The sequence below is a fragment of the Clupea harengus genome, chromosome 13 (assembly GCF_900700415.2).
Source record: "Clupea harengus chromosome 13, Ch_v2.0.2, whole genome shotgun sequence".
Classification (NCBI taxonomy): Eukaryota; Metazoa; Chordata; class Actinopteri; order Clupeiformes; family Clupeidae; genus Clupea; species Clupea harengus.
In genome coordinates this window covers 3,873,555-3,893,701 of record NC_045164.1, presented here as the reverse complement: position 1 = coordinate 3,893,701, position 20,147 = coordinate 3,873,555, and the positions used below count along the sequence as shown (strand labels likewise).

Below are 20,147 nucleotides of genomic sequence, written 5' to 3'. Positions count from 1 at the left end.
CCCACTGAGCCTGTCTTTCTGACATTGGGAAATGGGTGGAAGAAGGGAAAGGGGAGAATGAATATTATATGGGAACCGAATCATCAGCACTGCTCTCTGTGAGGACAGCTGAAGCACAGGACACAGGAAAGTATGAGGTGTACAAGAACAATTTCACAGAGAACAGACAACAGGCTACATAAAGCTTTGCATATACAACATGAATAAAACACTAGAAAATTAGAATGGCATTCAGTAGAGCGCATACCTCTGCCAAGGGCAAATGCCATATCTTGCGACATTATCGAAAGCGAAACTAAATTCATGCAAGCTTCCCGTATCTTGCAACGTTAGCGAAAGCGAAACTAAATTCATGCTGGGGCCCCTTGGGTCAAAATGTAATAGGTTCTTCCTTGGTCGGTGCTCCACCAAGTTTCATGAAAATTAGGCCCGTAGTTTTTGTGTAATCTTGCTAACAAACAAACAAACCAACCAACCAACCAACGGACGAGGGGTGAAAACACAACCTCCTTGCTTAATCTCAACTGCATACAACACTTGTGACTTCAGCTAAATGTATCCACCAAACACTCAGCAATTAAAAAGGTGAAAAATTATGTTTGTGTTGGTCTGAGTGCTTACTTCCCCCCCGTCACGTCATACTCCTAAGATTTATATTCATCTCTAAACAAAGCCAGACATCACTGCTAAAAACACAGGTGGAACCGAAGCATGTTGCTTACAAGGCTAACAAAAACTGTCCAAAGAGGATGACTGCTGCCACTAGCATTCTCAAGGGTGGGGAAGGGACTTGGGTGGCTTTTGGATAAGATTTCCACTCTGCACCAAATGTAATGCATTTGCTCTCAGGCTATACAGCTTGATTGCTCAACAGGCCAGAATCGCCATCCAAAAGGGTTGTGGGGCTTTGACTAGAGGCAGGCCAATTCTAAGAATAGCCAACATCAAGTCTCTCTTCTGGAGAGTTCTCAAGTTTTGTGGAGGGCTGGAGAGATTATTGATGTCTGGACAGTTTCTCTCACATCAGCTCTCTAAGCGTTGTAGATTGCCGTTTTGTCGATTGTTTTGTCTGACAACTGCACTTGTCTGATTGCTCGATTTTGAAGCTTCAGAGCTTTTTGTATCATTCTCCATCCTCCCTATGTTTTTAAAGAACAGTTCTCAGCCTCCCCTGGAACCATACAATATCCTTAAATGTGTATTAAATCGACCTTCATTTGAAAAAACGACGGCCTTAATTTGTCCTGCCTCTGTCACTTAATGGTGGCCTACTTAAACCTCTGCATAAAGGGATACTGCAACACAGAACAGACAATTCTCCATTCTAGAATCTCTGGCATGTTACAAAATCATTTCAGAATCCAAGCAAAAAACGATTAGAGCTTCCATTAAAGGTCAGGAATTTCGGAACAAATCACAGATTAACTTTGGAGGAAATGACGACAGAAACATGGATTATGGCACTTTTTGGTACCTGTGTCAGTTAAACTTAAAACTGTCACGGCACACATTTCTGGATGTGTATTCGCTACAAGTTGATGTCCTTAAAGAAAAAGAAAAAACATTCCTGCATACGTCTCTCTCTCTGTCTCTCCTGGTGTTTACATTCCCACAAGCCTGTTGTCCCTACGAGACCCTATAAGGACATCTTCCTCACGTCTCCCAATTTGTCCATGACACAAGTCACCAAGCATCTGTGACCCTGACAGGATCCAGATTGCGGTAGTAATACATCCCCACCTGTCTTTGTCTTCCCTCTTGACATGAGAGTTGGTAATGAGAGTGTGGACCTCTCCTTGGCAGGCAGTGAGGCATTATCTCCACAGCAAGTCTAATGAGCTTCACCCCGTAGCGCCTCAACATTGCAGACAACAATCGCGCTAATAAACAAAAAAAAAGTGTCAACAATGTCCTCTTAGTATGGGTGAACAGTGAGGGGCCAGTGACATGACGACCCAGCAGTCCCTGGCCTACAGGAGACAGCACCGAAGGCGCAGACATTTAGGGACACATGTGTCTCCAAACCAAGACCGGATGATGCAATATTGATGAGAGGTTTCAAAGGGAGTTGTATCCTAGAGGCACTGTATAGGCCAAAGGGTGTCCCATCGTTTATTCAAACCCAAAATCACCAGACTCAATGATGTAGCATTCAGACATTTGTTAAGACAAGTTACTGAGGCAGACTGTTTTTGTTACATTTCATACTGAATATGTATTTCATTAGAATATTCATACATTTCATATGATATTCCTGATTAAGTTTTTTATGACGCCTTTATGATGGAATGTATTTATGTTATGGCTCTTGATGCTGTCATTCAGACAATAAAATCTCAAATATGGAAAAGGTTAACTAATCCCCCAGTACTGGGAACAGTCATCCTGGCACAGTCGGACACACATTCACTACCTTCGACCATGTTCATTTTTTAGCAAAGCTCAGTTGGGCTCTGTTTTTTATTCGTGGTGCTGGTAAAAGGCGTTAACCTGGTTTAAATATGAAGTGAATTGACCAGCCTTCAACCAATGAGCAGAGTAGAGCCAATTCCCACTGGTATCTGAGGAGTCCTCCAATGGACTGAGGAGTCCTCCATGGACTCCAAAAGAGTGGGTCCGACAAACTCATTGGCAGATTAAAATCCGGCAAAAACTATGTTAAGGAGCTTAAGAATGGCTTAGCTGGGCTAGTGAACAGCAAAAAAAAAAAAAGACATCCCTTCCTGAGAAAAAGGTGAAGATTCTTTCAAAAAAAAAAAATACACACCAACACAACTCGACCAATCTATACAGATCTGCCTGTGCTTGTGAGCCTTATCTCACTGCTTTATCCTTTTTGTGTTGCTCAGTCTTCCAACAGCTACCTCCATTCTGTCTTCATTTCCTTCTCTCATTCTTTACAATCACTCTCTCCTTCATCTACATCCTGCCTTCTTTTCCTTCCCCCTTGTTCTCACCTTCCATTTCTATGAGTTTATTCATCCCTCATTTTCTCTCCACCTTTACCCCCCCTCCCTTCATCCTTTTCTCTCCTTCTCCCTCCTCCATTCATCTCTCTCTCTCTCTCTCTCTCTCTCTCTCTCTCATGTCGTGGAATGCTAATAGAAAGGGCCGTGTGGTGGCACCGTGCACTGCCATCTCTGACACCACGCATACATCACCCTCGGAGCCGCCAGCCAGCCAGCCAGCCAGCCAGCCGCGCTGCCAAACGCGGCGCTTTCTCCCGCTAGCTGCGCCACGGAACACCGGCTGTGCTTGGAGCGCCCTGCCCGGCCGCGTCACATCTGAGCGGGCAGACAGAGGGGGCTCAGTTGCCCTGGAAATAGGGCACTTTGGCAAGTGGCGGTGCGTGACCACTGGGGAATGTGTTTGTCGTGCGGGTAAGTATCTTAAATGTGAGGAATGGTTTCGCGGGTGGAGAGTGTGGAGGGGGAGGAGGGGGTGCAGGGAAGAACTGCGCAGCAGTCCAATTCATTTTGAGTCTGTGAAAGTGGGTTAGCGGTAGTCAAAGCAAAAGGGCCTCTTTGAACTGCATCTTGTTCCTATTGAGTCAGTGTGGCATGGCAAATGTTTACTGCTTAAGAGTGCTACAGAGGTCTCTGAGGAGAGGGGCTAGACTGCGCTACAAACTGTGTGTACTTCGCAATCTAAAAGCGCTTCAATTGGGACAGTATTCATGCAAACAGCTGTAACACAAAAATGTATTGAGTCACCCACATACTTGAATCGTCTCTTAAAGTGTTCCATGCACCACAGAATCAAAGTACTGAAACCTTCAAACTTCATGAGGATTAGTTGTATTAGCTTTAGAGGGCATCAGCTCATGCAACTGCTTAATCACAGGGCTTCATCCTTCTTTAGATATCAAGCTACATTCTAGCTATCTTTAAGGACATCACTAGGAAGTCAAGAGTGACTTGCAAATTAATGTTATAACGATAAGCAAACAGCTTGCACGACAGTTAAGTTGAATATAAATGAACACTGCCAAATTCATAATCTAACTGAACCAGAAATGAGTAAACAATATGTAGCCACTTCTTTGTTTGTAGCTGGTTACCTCAATTAGCAGACAAGGACCTTAATTTGAAATGGGTAAAGACAGCAAACGCAATCAAAAGGTGAATGGCACATGAGAAGCCATCTTTATCAAGGCAAATATTTTTTCCCTGAACTTTCAAAATCCTCGGCCAGTACCTTTCAACCACTTGTCAATGCTAAAGGCAAGTTCAATGTGGAACCCGGGTGTCACACACACACACACACACACACACACACACGTCTTTACACTTGCTTGCATTTGGACCACCAACATCTTATTGGCCAGTGGTTAAACAAACACTGTTGTGTGAGCGCCAGGGCCCTGACGGAGTGGGTTTTCTGTGTGCTCCCTGTGTAGCCATCCATGACTTTACATGCCTTGGAAATTGGAACATGCCCAAGGTGGGGAGACTTGTCACATTTCTGCCCATTATAAGCCACACCAGACAGATACGTATCCAGATCAAGATCTCCTCAACCTGTCAATTAGAGGTGTGAATACTCACCGCCTCACTGTTCGATTACGATTCAAAGGGTAGCGATTTGATTACATTGATTCTCGATGGGTCACGTTGCACCTTGGCTTTCATGTTTTTTTAATTAATAAATACAAGCACTCAGATTTAATTTTCCCCTTTAAACGTTTTATTGAAAAGCTTTTTTTAAAAGATGAGGACCTCACATCACATAAAAACGGACTCCTTTTTCAAAGAAGATTACCCAGCAGTAGGCCTGTCTTTAAATACTAAATACTGTGTAGCCTACTGCACTGTAGATACAACTTCTAGAAAAATGTAATTGCTTTCACATTAAAAGAATTTAGGCCTACAGGATAATTCAGTTACTGTTCTTTAAAACAAAAACACAATGTAAAAACAGCTGTCTCTATTACTTTGTGATATGGATAATCATGTTTGATTTTATTAAACAGAAATTCATATGTATCATGGTAAATACGTGAAAAACCTATTAAAAAGAACCGTGGACTGTATTTGACTAATATGACACCAAAGGAGGTGGGCTACTAGCATTAAGCTAAGCTAGGTGGCAAAGCGATATTAAAGCTGTGTTCAGTCACTGATGTGATGACAGCACAACTGCGTTAAAATGCATTGTGTAACTGTACCTGGCTAACATCATAAGTCCCAATGGATCGTGTACATGGGGTAACCTTGACAGATATCTATGGCTGTCGCAGTGGAAATATTTGTTTACATTAACTGTATTTGGCTAGCGTCACAAGAGCCTAAGAAATGTGTAACGTTACACATTTGTAAAGTAACTTTTCATTCATCATTACAACTTAACGGAGCCTGAGAGGGGACAATTTATTGTTTTATTTTTAGCTCATGCACACGTTTTAGTACGTTTTGTCCACTCCTGGGCTCCATACAACTGCACATTGCAGTGAAATGGGTTTGAATGAATATGCATATGCAACCTGCATTGTGTAGACAAGTGCAGTCCCACACCAGACTTGAAATCGCAACCTCAGACATGGGAAACTGACGTGCTAGCATGGAGGCCCAAACCCATGGGTGCTAGCGTCTGTCACAAGCACGTCTCTTAAGGTGCAGAGTAGTGAGGTTTACTCACTGCACAGCACTGTACCTGCTGGCTACTTTTATTCAATTACGATGTTTAAAAACAGCTCTATTGTCAATACTGTTCATGTCAAGTCATGTACCGTGTAGCACTCCCATCCATAACAACGGCATCTGACTGCCAGGCTTTGATAGCTCAGAGAGTGAAACAGGTGGAACACACCAGACGACACAAATACATCCATCTTCTCTCATCCCTCATTCAACATCACCTGACGTGAAAAGCCGGTGGATGTTAAAGCCCGTCAATCAGTGAGGTAAAGGCTTTTTCCCTCTCTAGTTCACGTTGTTTGCTCACGTTTCATCTGCTTTCTATGACTGAGGAAAAAGAAAACTGACATCCTTCAACCCCTTGGTCTTTGTGATCTTAATTTAACATTTCCAGAGGGCAAAATGACATTTCCAGCAAATTGTGAAGTCTTTCTAGATAGAATGGGGACACTAACAGCACTTCCATTGTCCAGCGAATTTATTCTCACAGAAAAGGGGGGAGGGGGAGCTATGGCAGCAATGGAAGAGAGATATCTGTGCAGACACACACACACACACACACACACACACACACACACACACACACACACACACACACACACAGGTGGAGAGCTGTTGTGTTTTGTTTTCAGATTATTTGTGATGCAGACAGTCACTCCCTCATTCCTCGCTCAAAGGAAGCTACTCCTGCCATTCAATAGCACCCTGCAGAAGATGTATATGAAAGCATGCATAATGCATTTGAGTGGATACTAACCACCACCGCAAGATAAAACAGCTCAGTGAAATAAACAAGAGCCTCCCTGGGGTATTTGTTTGCCTTTACTATAAGGGTGTAACCAAATGCACCCTTAATCCATAAATTATTCAGGCTCAACAATATTAAAGGGCAAAACACAAAATGAATAAGAGTACCATAGATAAATTAGTCCTTTCACACAGCAACTATGTGCCTGTCCTCCTAATGTATTTTCATGTCAATGTAAAGAAATAAAGCCAAAAGGGCATTTTCATGTCACAGAGAAAATAAGTACATCTCCATGAATGTTAATTCTCTGCAATCACTTAACTGACCTAAATAAGTGTGTTTTAAAGTTGGTCTTTGGGTTGTTGGAGGCCTAACATTTCCTACACACTTACTGAGCCACTGTGAATGTCAGACTACAGATGAAAATATATTATTTTTACAGATTTATTTGTTACTAAAACAATTTTAGAATTTGCAACTGAAAAGCATTGGTTTTTGGTCGATTTTCCCCTCCCAAACAGGCCCCTCCCATTCACAGTAAGTAGCCCTTGGCCAGGTTAAGGTGTGGACCAGACTTTATTAGAATAGTACACTAGCAAACCTGGAGCTCTATTCACACTTGCAGTTTTTTGAGGAAATATTGCTGGATGAGGATATGCAAGAATGTGGACCAGAGTTGAAATCACAGGAAAACTGACACTAGACAATTAAAACTTGACACCAGATTAAGACCAGAACTATGAGAATATAGAAGTAACAGGAATCATTTTTTCACACAGGTATTTGAAAGCTTCTGCCAAACCACCTTGTTTTCGCTGCATCTTTGATGAACATACTCTTTCCGTGAGTGTGTGGTAGTGAGCGCAGCTGCAATACTGGAAGTTATTCGTGGAATACTTTAGGCTGTAAGTTTGAACGCACCTTGCAACAATAAACTAAAAAGACTGAGCTTTTAGAAAGAGCTAGAACAGAAGGGACGTGACAAACAGTCCATCACAACGGAATAGTCTAGAACAAAAATGCACACCTCGATCCGTATGAAATATTCTCTGGTGTGACTCCAACTAATGTTGTTCTCCTGAACTGATGATAATGGTCTGTGGTTATTTTTTGCTATCCGACGTTGCATCTGTTGTGCATCATAATGTCGGCACTGATTGTACAACTATGCAATGTTTTGTCATCTCTGATCAAACGGGGCTTGAAAATAAATGCAGACCAACAACAGACTAGCGCAAGGCTCTTCAACGGACACACTCCCCATTCTGTCAAAACACTGTCAGTGGAGGACAGTCTCACATCTAGAATGCGCACTAATTTAGGCATCCCAAAATACTTGATTCCTTGACTAACACAGTAAAGTGGCATAAACTTGGCAGACAATAACATTCTCCTGCACTACTCTTTGATTAAACTACACTATCATGCCGGCTCCGTCTAGATGCTCTTGACAAAAAAGACAAGATACTGTGCATGCTTGACTGAAATTCTGAGAGCAAAATAACGTGCCATCATTCTAAAAACCTCTTGAGAAAAATCACTGGTGCTTGAAATGGGAATATTTGAGACCCAGAGGCAATGGTGATTATATTTGTATGTCTCAGGAAATGGACAACAATCCTATGTAATATCCCTGACTTTGGATCAGCTGAAAATAAGCATTCGTCTGATAGAGGGGAAAAAAAAAAAAGAAAACAAACAAAAAACAACAACAGGGAATCAGAACTCTCAGCTGGGGAGCCTAATTTTCCTGTTAAATGTACCATAAAAGTAAAAAATAAAATCGCATAAAGCAGTATGCTGATCGCTCCTCCAGAAATGTGTAATTACGGACAAGGAGGAAGGGCGCCCAATTATCTCCCACATCAATACAAATACTACAGATGGACAGCTGAGGGCTGAGCGTATCAGGCCTGCCTAAAGTCTGCCTCTCCTCTAAACACCTCATATCTATTCATTTAGTTGTTTCTTAAAATATAAGACTTATTGGAGGGTGAAACGAGAAAATCATATCATCCAAATCCATAACAATAATCATGTGATATCTCTGAGGGGAGGGGGAGGGGAGGGGAAGGGAAAGAGAGAGAGAGAGAGAGAGAGAGAGGAAAGGACGGGGTGCTGAAGAAATGGCAAAATGAATAGGGTGGTGGAAGGGGTGTGTGTGTGTGTGCTTAAAACAGAGATTTCTGCAGAGGGAACATCATTATCAAACCAGTCACCCTCTAAATGACACTGAGGCGTGATGGCAGGCAGTAACCCCAGAGGAGATCACAGAGGTGTATGTTTAGAAAATGCAAATAATTGTGGTTAGAGCTTCCAGTCCTGTAGACTAAGCACCTTTCTTCATCATTTCATAGCCTGTACATTCAGAGGTCTCAATTCTGGGTGGCTACGCTAAGATTTACATCTACAGATGACCAATCTATCTTCAGTTGTTTTTTTCACACATCCTGATGATCAATCACCTGACTGAAAAAGCATTGTCAATCAAATAAAATCTTATTTTAAAGACTTGGTCATCCTTTTTTTTATGCTAAATGTTTACTAGCAATTCCAGAACCAGTTTCAATTTCATATCATAACTCAACCGTGTGCCACCGCTGATAAACATACCTTGTCTGCATCCACTTTGCCTTTGACAAATTCGGACCTCCAGAACTGCAGGGCCTGGTCTAGCGTGAGCCCGACGCCCTTGAGGAAGAGGCCGTACTGCATGCGCCCGCCGTGGCGCAGGTGGTGGTTGTCCCTCAGCGACTTGTGGAGCTGTCTCATGCACAGGGGGAAGGACTTGGCGGAGAGCTGCGGTGGGGGACAGAGGAACCAGCAGGTGAAGGGGATGCACCATGGGAGATAAAGTAATGGAGGCCAATAATCACGCGTTGGAACACAAACAAATTTTCGTAGACTAACAGCCGTGTCATTTGCTGGCTTTTGGCGTGAGTGACCACAGTTGTGGCTCGACTTGTTTTGGCCTCGTGCCACCAAACAACACTTTTCTCACATTTGAACAACTTTAATAGAAAGTTTTCACAGATTTAACAGAAAACGTAATGCTCTCTAAATAGTCAGAAAAGCCTGTGTTACATGAGACCAAACAAGAAGAAGGAGGCAAGTGAGACTGAATAATTACTCAAGGGGACCTTCTCATTCCTCATTCCTCACATAATCAATCTCTGCTTTACCATAGTAGCACGCCTGGTTCTAAATCTTGGAAATAAATGTCTGATCTCAGGAGACAAGTGAAGACTCCATACATAAGATACATAACGTAAGGCTCTGATTAATTGGACACAGTCAAACAGTTTTTTTTATGTATTTACATATGTATTTCTGTAATACTGCTGATTCAACATCTCCCATTTCCTGGAAGAAGGCAAGCCATACGTCCGATAGCTGCAAATGACTAGTGGTCAGCTCTACATACAGGGGGAAACAACTGGAGCTTCGCACTGGGAGCTGCAAACGTTAACTGGTTTGACAGCCAGACCTGACCTGAAGACTGATCTTCTACACTCATTTCTGCAGTATCAACACAGTGATGAAGTCAAAGGATTTAGCATGTTCTGAATACCTAACCAGACAGCATGATTTTCTCTATGGCTCAATTCATCTCCTAGTACATGAACGCTTTGGAAGGGAAAGGAAATAGAAATGCATGTCAATGTGTCAGAAGTCTTCGGGCATTTTAACCTAAGCTACGCAACCCGGCTTCCCTCTGTGCATGCTTATTGAGCTTACACTCTTCAACGGAATATTTTATAGCAGTGTGCGTGGGTGTTTGTGTCTGTGTGTGGGTGTGTGTGTGTGTCTCTGTGTGTGTGTGTGTGCTTACTGGATCAATCTGTTCCAAAGATATTTTCCCAATGTTCTTCTGAATACTGTAATCCTGACCCACGTAGGCATGACTGCAAAATCAAGAGCAAACAGAAAAATGGAATGATCAAAGAACCGAGCAGTTAATTTTTTTTCAAGGAAAAACAAACAAAAAGCAAGACAACAACGAGACAAAGAGAGAGAGGGGGGGAGGGAGAGGGAGAGGGATAGGGAAAACAATATTTGCTGTCTTTTGATGAGAAGCTCCAAAAGGCTTTTTGGGAGGTGGATGGGGGAAAGACAGCTGAGGAGCACTCTTGCTGCATTTAGTGACGACCTAAAGGCCACAGCTTCCTCCAAATCATTATGCAAACTCTCTACCCCGCCAACAACAAAAAAAAAACAGGAAAGAAAGAAAGAAAAAAAAGTGACAAACAAAATCTGGGCTTTCAGGCTGATGGGGTCACAGGAAGTGTCACTCTAAGATGATATTTTTGCACTCAAGCGCCACACACGGAGCCAATTTTCCGGGTTTTAAGGGTGCTCTGACTGCCGCTTGGAAAAGTGAGATAGGGTGAAATGACAGCTGTCTAAAACTGTATGAAGTACTCACTATTTCCCATATGTCCATCACTGTCCATCAGAATATTGTTTTTCTTTAAAAAAAAGAAATGATCAGCAGCTCTATGGTGTAAAACCTGAGTTCAGAATTGGTCGACTGACGGTATCTGCTAATGATACGGTTCCACCAACAATGCATCAATCTGATATGTTGTCATTTTCAGACCACAGACGTTCACTGTATTCAGTGAGTCATTAACAGCCTTGCCAGGGATTTGTTTTGGTTAGGAGCATTGTTTATGTACACCGAAAATGACTTGTATATAAGTACATGTGTTTTGTCTGTATTAATGCACTAGTTTTCATTTTACTGACCTGCTAACAATACAAGTGTTGTCACAGTACACTTTCAAAAGGATGGATTTGAGTGCTTAAAATTCTGTTCCATTCCACACAAACCACTAAACAAACATTTGGTCTGAAACACCAAGGCAAAAAATGTGGCTCCTCAGACCCAATCAATATCAGTATTCCAGACATATGCTTTTCAAATCATTTCCAAGCACTAAACTTTACAGTGCTATTTAACAAAAGGTCTTAGAAAAAAAAAAGAAGCAGATCAATAAAAAGCTGATCTGGTTTCCTTTGTACTTTATTTGAAATACAAGCAGGGAATTTACTCCAGCCACTTACAATGATACAACATCCATGCAAGAGGCTTCATAGCCAAAGAGGCTAAACCGAATTCAGCTTTTATTAAACTTCAATACGTATTATCCCCACTCAGAATGTGGGTCCTGTATTACACAGAACATTTACAAGGAAAGAGTAGTGGTGTTTTTGTTTTATGTCCCTTTCCAGTAATTGGTTTAGACTCTAACAATTAGCTCGGCCCTCTTAGTTTACAGCTGGTTTGCAAACACAGGGCATAAATCCTGCCTAAACCATCCAACCCACTGCCAGCTACAGAGTACCTGCACTGAATGAGCATAAGAAGCACAGCTGTGTGTGTGTGTGTGTGTGTGTGTGTGTGTGTGTGTGTGTGTGTGTATGAGAAAGTGTGTGGTTTAATCTCAGCCGAGACTCCCAAACGTGCGGTAAGCCAGGCTGTGCTTACACCTGTAGGGCCTGGAGTGGATCACTGCAGAAGGAGCCGCCCCAGAGGACAGGTTGAGAGTGACACTGAGACGGTGTATGGGAACGAGAGATAATGGGAGAGACGGAGAGAGAGACACAAGGAGGGAGGGAGGGAGAGAAAATGAGTGAGAAAGAAAGACAAATATAAAGAAAGAAAGAAAGAAAGAAAGAAAGAAAGAGAGACAGTGAGAGCAAGAGAAAGAGAGGGAGAAACAGTGAGAGAGAGGGAGAAACAGTGAGAGAGTGAGAGAGAGAGAGAGAGAGAGAGAGAGGGAGATAAAAGCTGTAACTCCATTATCAAAGGAAAGTGGGTGTTGTCATCTACCGGAGGATCCGCCGGATGAAAAGACTCTAAACACAATTGTTTGCCAAGTGCATTGGCTTTGTTTGGAAGCCGCGCTCTAATAAAAGGGAAAGCGTCTCCTAAAACCCACTGGTTTAAGAGCAGCCATCAGCTCGCTGTCAGTGCTGTCAGAAGGGCACCCCCGTAATGAGTCATAGGCCCGAGTGAAGCAATGCAGTAGTAATGCTGTCTCTGAGATCACTTACCTGAGGTGGCTGAGGAGAGGCTGGAGTCGCTCGTCAGACTGTACCGCTGGCAGGGATCTTGCCGTCAGCTGTCAAATGAGACAACCAATCAAAACAGAGAGAAATATTGTTGACACAAAATACTGTACTATGGTGCGTATTTTATACTGTACTACATATTTTATATTGACTATTGTTTATGTTTTATGGGAATACTTGAGTATTGTTTATATTTTCACATCTTAATACTTCAGCATTACAGAGAGCTGATGTGAATGTGAATACACCATTGAGGAGCCTTTTAAAGGGTAATCAGGTGAAGACTGTTATAGTTGAGGGTGTCAACTTCGGGTCAATCACGTATTTTAATCAGCAAACAAATTGGTGCAAAAAAATGTAAAAAGGTAGGTTAAAACACCAGCCCGTTCACTAATTCTCCAGAGAGTTCGAGAGCCTAGCATTTGTGATTGACACAGGGTTAAAAGGAGGAAGAAAATCGTTCATTAAAAATGTCTACTAAGCACGTTTTCACTATTGAGCTGCCACTGCCAAAGATCGATCGAGTCATAATTCATGCTTTGTTGTCTCCACAATAATATCTCCATCTCACTACGTTTCTTTAGACAAGAGGCTCCCACGTCAGGAAAACTTTCCATCACCCTACTCATGAGGCTACATCATCATTAAAAATCCGCTTAAAATGCAGTCAAGAAAGAATGCAAGAAAGAAAAACAAGGGCGGGGAGAAATCATTAAAAACCTGAAAGTGCAAATGAAGATGAACAGACCATTCCCACATTTCCGTCCCATCACTTATTCAGTAGTGATGACCATTGAGGAAAATTAAAGCGTAGTCAAGGCTTTCTGAAGACGGTGGGGAAAAATTAAGTCGATGCGCGTTTTCACCTAAAAGTCATCCATCAGTTCTGTGGCTTGAACTCTGCGTTTTGCCTTGCTTAACAGATATTCCCGACAGTGAAGAAGGACTGTTTTGCGAGAGTGGCCAAACTGCTGCAGCGGTATCACATTAGAGACTGCCTGCAGTTGGCAGCAACCCTTCTGGTCGAACAGTCCCTCCAGCACACGGAGAGAGGAGGAGGAGGAGGAGGAGGAGGAGGATGGCTGCATTTCTCAGGTAACTTGAAAGGTTTGCCTACCAAAACCTGCTCTGGCTGGGAAAGCATTGGCTATCTACAAGAATCATCAGAGGTATTTTCACTAACATGGCTATAATAATGATGATACTAATTAGCGGAAATTTAGATGCTGTTATGAATGCATTAACACACTGAAGCGATCATTTATTAACCTGCTGTGCCAAGGCGAAAAACAATTTCATATATTTATGCCTTTTTACTTTTTTTTTATGTTCTGCTAAAGTCTATCATTTTAAAAAGACCATTATTAGGTATTTTAGGTATTTTAAATGTCATGCTAAAAAAATAAAATAATTGCCCTCTTCAAAGCCTACTCAAAGTATCTGAATGCCATACAAGCATGCATACACCGACACACTCACACGTGCGCACTCACACTCACACACACACACACACACAGAGAGATCAGAGACAGACAAAAGTTCAGCAAAAGAAATGCAGTCAGATGGCTAGCAGCTTTCAATTTCACGCTCATTTAATGAAACACTCTGTGATGTCCTCCCTCTGTCCTCTCACGAGTATAATGGCACGGCTCAGGCACAATGGGCCGCTAACGGAGCTGGGAGGAGGCAGTCAATGCTTTCACTTTCAGCTACGTTTGTGATCCGGATAATTGCCAGGAAATGGAAGTCAGGCACGGGCAGCCGTCATAGTCCACCACCTCGCTCGGGGTGGGAACACAGTCACTGGGGAGGGGAGGAATCTCACCTCCTGACCTGATCCAGGTGTGCACTCTCTATATTACTCCGCACCTGACACGGCCTGGCTTTGTTACACATTCAAAGGATGTGCTGGCTAGAGAGCTCTTCGTAAGAACAGCTTACGTGCATTTACAGGGGTGCAAACTCATCAGGGATGAAAAAGGTGACAACGATGCGAAACCCCTAGGAGGGTCCGGGGCATGCTCCCCGGGGAATATATTTTATATACAAGAACATTTTGCACATTTTAAAGTTCAATGCATCAATCTGGTGCACTTTGACAACAAAATGATGAGGCTAGATCTATGAAAAACTTTGTGCTGTTGTAAACAATTTTGTGCTCTGGTAACAGTTTCATCATAAACATTCCTGTGTTGAATGTTGCACGGGCACAGGCCAACCCAACCACCCACCCCAATACCCTCCCGACCACCCACTCCAGTCCACCAAAGCACATTACGTCACAACTGTCTGACATTAGCACGTTAGCCTACGTTAGATAGTATAACGTTCTTGCAGCGTACCAACGTCACACGTTACCGTAATTGCCATCTTAAAAAGGCAGCTCGAAACCAACACTTTCACCCGAAAGACATGTAATACACTTGTAATACACCTGTCTATTACGGCATCGAGGCAGCTACCTTCCATTTCGAACAGACCCGAAATAAAAAGCGTGCCTGTCATTGTGACAAAATTGTGAAAAAAAATCAGCTTGCGTTCGCAGATTACTTGGAGGACCCCCCCCCCCTAAAAAGATTTTTATTGCAGATCTACACAAATCACACAAATGACCTATTTTGGATCAAAAACGGCGAATTTCGCCGAAACGTGACGAGTTTGCACCCCTGATTTAAGCAACAGTCCTTTAAGATGATAATTTTTGCAGTGGTCATGTGAGGTTTCAGCTGTCACACCTGCTATTAGTGAATTTCAGTATAAAAATATTAGAGCCAACTATTCTGGTGGGGAGTAAGACAAACGTGTACCACAGGTGAATGCTGGTGCCCATGGAAACCGCACAGTGAAACCCTTGAAGAGTGTAGTGGCCAAGAACATTTTAGAGAATCTTGTGTCTTTCATGTCTACCACAGTTATGTGGATACACAACACCAGTGACAAGCTATAACAAGTTATGAATTCAGTTATTCAATACATAGAGAACAATGTATAGGACCCAGTGACCTTTGGGTTACCAATGTGCCAATGATGTTCACCATCATTCCAACACAGTATGGGGGGGGGGGTTGATGCTGGATAGCTAGGCTAGCTGGGCTAACTTAAGTAATTTCCATTTATTCTGTTCTACTGCATGTTCCCATAGATGTGCATGCAAGTATGAAATTACAATAATTTGTCAATCATAACATTTCCACCGGAGAGCATAATGAGCATCACTGTTCAATGTTTTTTTTCCAATTAAAGAAAGACTGCAAATTGGAGGAGAGGGGTTTCTAGGACATTACACCTCTATGTTAACATTAGTTCTGTGGATTTTACTATGTATGCACACCATTCACAATTCTTATAATTGAGCTTTAAATATGTTAGGCCTGAACATAGCTGAATTTTTTATGCAAATACCCAACGTTGGTAAAAAAAAAAAAAAACATTTGCATGGCTACTTACTTTTCAAGAGCATCCTAATTAAATTCCCCCTTCTGTGAAATGCTAATGGCAATATCATTTTTTCAGGGCTAGTGCATAGCAGGTACAGCTAAATTTGGGTGCAATTAGCTTTTGTTCTGACTAGTTCTACAGACAAGTTCTGTTCTCATCATATGAGCACCTGTTTATTTAATAAGAAATGATTCACTACCTCAAGTTACATGGAGTTCACACAAGAAAAAGGCTTGTATGATTCTAGCATCACTGAGAGCTCGGAGGGAACCTGATCGTAGTTTAAAGGAAGCCGTGGAAATCAATAATATGTCAAGAGTTCCTGCAGGTGCGACAATATGAAGATGAAGTAACTAGAAGTTGAAGATGCTAGTAAAAATGAAGTAAATAAATTAATAATAAAGCAAGGATTCTGCATTGTTAGACTTCAGCTGTGAGTCCCCCGATGTGTTGCACATAGACATATAAAGCTTCCAACCTCGTCCCTCTCATTTCCCTGGGAATAAAATGTTTCTGTAGTGGAGCTCCATCACCCATGGATACCGAATGGTACTGCACAAGGTCATGACTTCCTGGTACAGAATTACACGAAGAGCCACACACACACACACACACACACACACACACACACACGAGAAGCGGCAAGAGAGGCCTGTGCTTAACAGAAACACTGTCCTATTCACAGGTGTATTGACTAACAGATTGCCATCTGTCTGGCCCTGGCTATGGGACTCCGGATCCATTTGTGTGATACCACTGTATGAGGCCACAGAGGAAACACAAAAGCTTCAATTTACAAGAGGAGAAACTGATCAATAGTTCCTTGGGCGCTTTTCACACCGCTGATAATTAGACTGTTTTCATCATCTTACATTTGACACAACGAGCGAAGACCCAGGCAACAGTGGAGAAACCACCTTTGTAAAAGAACAATTCTAGCTGTCTTTAAACTCCAAGAAGGACTATTTCTGGTATTCATAAATCCAAACACTCCAATAATAGAAGCAAAGAATCAATGACTGGCCCTAAACTATGCATTCATCTAAAGTGCCCTCTTTTAAATTATTAAGTGTGTATGTACTCTTAATAATTGCATTCCTTATCTGAGTTTAAATTACTCAAACGAGCTGGAATTTGAGACAATACACTCACTCAGGCAGAGAGACACAGTACAGCTCTCAGTGACAGGACAGCTCCACCATCTGGTTCAAATGAGTCAAATAAATAAGCAGGCACACACACAGGCACACACACAGGCATACACACACACACACACACACACACACACACACACACACACACACACACACACACACACACACACACACACACACACACAAATCCGAGCCTGCAATATCACGCTATTTATAGAAAATCTTTCCACATAACATTTTAAAGCAATGATTGTTACAGGGCAAAAGTCAAGGGTAGGTGTACTTCTTGAGAGTAGCAAGTGGTGCCTTGGGGGCTACAGTTATGTTAATTAATGGGCTCCCCCATGCCGTCTGATGAATGTGAATACCTGAATGTGATTCATTTTCTCACATTATTGCTGAAGGAAATACCTCCAGGCTATAGTTCTCTGGGTACACATGTTTTGAGAAGTCATGACTTAATGTTGGGTCTTTTTGCACTTTGTAAGATCTCCCACAAGTTTGACAACCTGGTAGTCCAGAGAAAAGTAAATAAAAAGAGAGGCAATGAGTGGTCACATGATATACATGAACAACATTGCCATGAAAAGACATACAGACCCAGTAAATTCAGGTGAATTCAGGTTTGGATTTTGAAATTTGGATTACCAGAGATATAGATTCAGTAGCACAGACCTACTGAGTAAACTAACCATTTTGGATGAAAGCTTAAAATAAAAAAAATAAAAAAATGTAAATGCTGGGTTGTTCAAAGGAAGGCAAACAGACCAAACAGATGAGACAACCTAAACTTGCAGGGCTCGGATTGGCTGTAAGATTATAAGATATCTGTGTGTCTAGGCCCTCATCATAATGTGCCTTTTTTTTATAGGATCCCGGCAGCAGTTCAAAGCAAACGCATTAATATGGTTCTCAACACAAAGTCTTTATTGCTGTTCAAATTGAATGAACTGCTCTTTTTGGCAGACACAGGCCTACATTCAGAATGGTTACTAGCATCACAGAATCAATCAATCAATCAATCAATCCACACAGCTACCACTGATCCATTTCAAGTGCAGATGCTGTATTCCCAGGACAGACGTGATGAATAAACAGATATTATTACACAGCACCAAGATTCTTATGAAAAACAACTTCAAAGGGTGAATGTGACATCCAAACAACTTAGTCCCTCATTCTGAATGAAATGGTAAAGTAAAGCTAGTTAAACTGGCTCCTCATCATTCACCGTTGTACAGTGAGTACAAAGCAACTCAAAAAAACGTAACTTTGACGGCTAAAAGAAATTAAAAAAAGAAAGGCACACAAATAGTCCAGAGCCCTTAAAAAGGACAGAGGGTCAGAAGACTTCTTCCACAGACTGCAATTGCTGGACACATGAGGCAGAGAAGGAGGACCGCTCAGGGAGGTTTGACAGCACAGACGTTTTGAGTGCAAGGCCAAAGCCACGTCCACCTGCCCTGTGACTCACGCCATACATTCATCAGGGTTTTCAAAGACCTTGGGATGACTGAAAAAGTCAGCAAGTAAGGGTGTTGTTTCTACGCGCCTCCGGAAGGTAAAAGGGAAGTTCTGAGATGATGTTTGGCTAAACCATGCTGCACAACCAATGCAGTGTGCTTAAAGCAGTGTGCAGGGTAGCAGTTTGCCTCCTTCAACATTTATTGCTCCAGAAAATAGGGGATCGACTTGTTAACTTGATTGAACACAGTCTCATCCACTGGGCCAAGATATTTCAGCGAAAAGCTACAAACCATGCCAGCAGCTGCAAATCCCACAGGCTAAGCATTGACCATTCACTTAGCATGGTTGGAGAGTAAGCTGAAAAGTCATCTTCACCCTGTTGACAGACGTTGGCATCCCCGATAAGCAATCGGAAATACCACAATTGACTTGACAAGATTAACTATCTGGAACCACTGAGGGGTATCTGGCTAGCAAAGATATGAGAAGGAGGCCAAGACAAGGTGAGATGCATTGGCCAATGCAGGAGATTAGCGGCAAACACATTAATTCTGTTTGTGTGTGCCGATTAAAAACATGGGGGAGAGCAAGCTTCTTAGTGTAGCTCTGCCAAATTGCCTGTTTGCTTTGCGAGCACATTTCAAATATTACTTTGACTATCAGAAACTAGAATCAAATGACATTACACCTTTGATATTCATGACTTCACAGTTCCATTATTTCAGGAGAGTAATTCCATTTTTGGTTTGCACTGACAAATTTCCATCTCAGGAATATCCTTCAAAAGTCCACAGAAGAAACCTCTTAAGTTACACTTAAAATAGCTGTCCAAGGTCAAACAGTGTACGTTAAATAATAGCAGCCTTAATAACGGTAATGTTATGATGTGTCGTGTTACGTTATGATGTGTTCTTATCTGTGGCATATATTTATTGTTTAACATTTTATCATCATCAGATAAGAACAAACCCTTTCAAGGATGCAAGCCTAAGCGCGAGAGAGGGGTGATAAATCCCTCTGGTTAAAGATCTAGCTCTGGCCCTGCTCCTGTTGTGAAAATTAAAAGCCTTAAAGGCTCGAGTGACAGGTGCACTAGACACTGGTTGCTAAGAAACACTCCATCCTGTCCGGCGCATCTCAACACAGACAAGTGAATGAGTTGGAGCGTTCACTCTGTGAGCACTAAAACAAAAGTGACTGGATAAGCGGGAAAATAAGTCTTGCGGTTTTGATCTCTGACAAAGAAGTGTGACCAATTATTTAAAACCCCATGTGTAATTCGCCATCTGCTCGATGCAATCAGCTGCTCTACAGTAAAGTGAACTTTCGTTTAATAATGAAGGTCTACGCAGTCATTCTACAGGAGTGAATCAAACAACAGGACAAGAACTAAATGACAGCTTAGGGACATAATAACTAATGACGCTATTTCGGTCTTAGGTTAGATCCATATGGTTGAACAAAAGCTAAATTTGATGATTCATGCGGGGGGGTTGGGGGGCGGGGGGGGTAACCCACCGCATGTATGCAGCATAAGCACAATAATGTCTTCTTAGGTCTGCAACCGAACCTCTTTGTTGACGTCCAAAGGGAGAGCCTTTCAAGAGCTGATTGATTGAATACACA

General features: G+C 42.2%; 1 protein-coding gene across 1 annotated transcript in view; it reads right to left on the bottom strand.

Moving 5' to 3' along the window:
- Window positions 1–20,147, bottom strand: part of prim2 (DNA primase subunit 2) — a 61,392-nt gene that overhangs the window by 24,401 nt on the left and 16,844 nt on the right. Inside the window, exons 8-10 of the mRNA XM_012817100.3 lie at window positions 12,445–12,512; window positions 10,217–10,289; window positions 8,998–9,183 (exon numbers count right to left, since the gene is read on the bottom strand). Of these exons, the coding sequence (XP_012672554.2) occupies window positions 8,998–9,183; window positions 10,217–10,289; window positions 12,445–12,512 (327 nt within the window). The remainder of the gene's footprint in view (window positions 1–8,997; window positions 9,184–10,216; window positions 10,290–12,444; window positions 12,513–20,147) is intronic.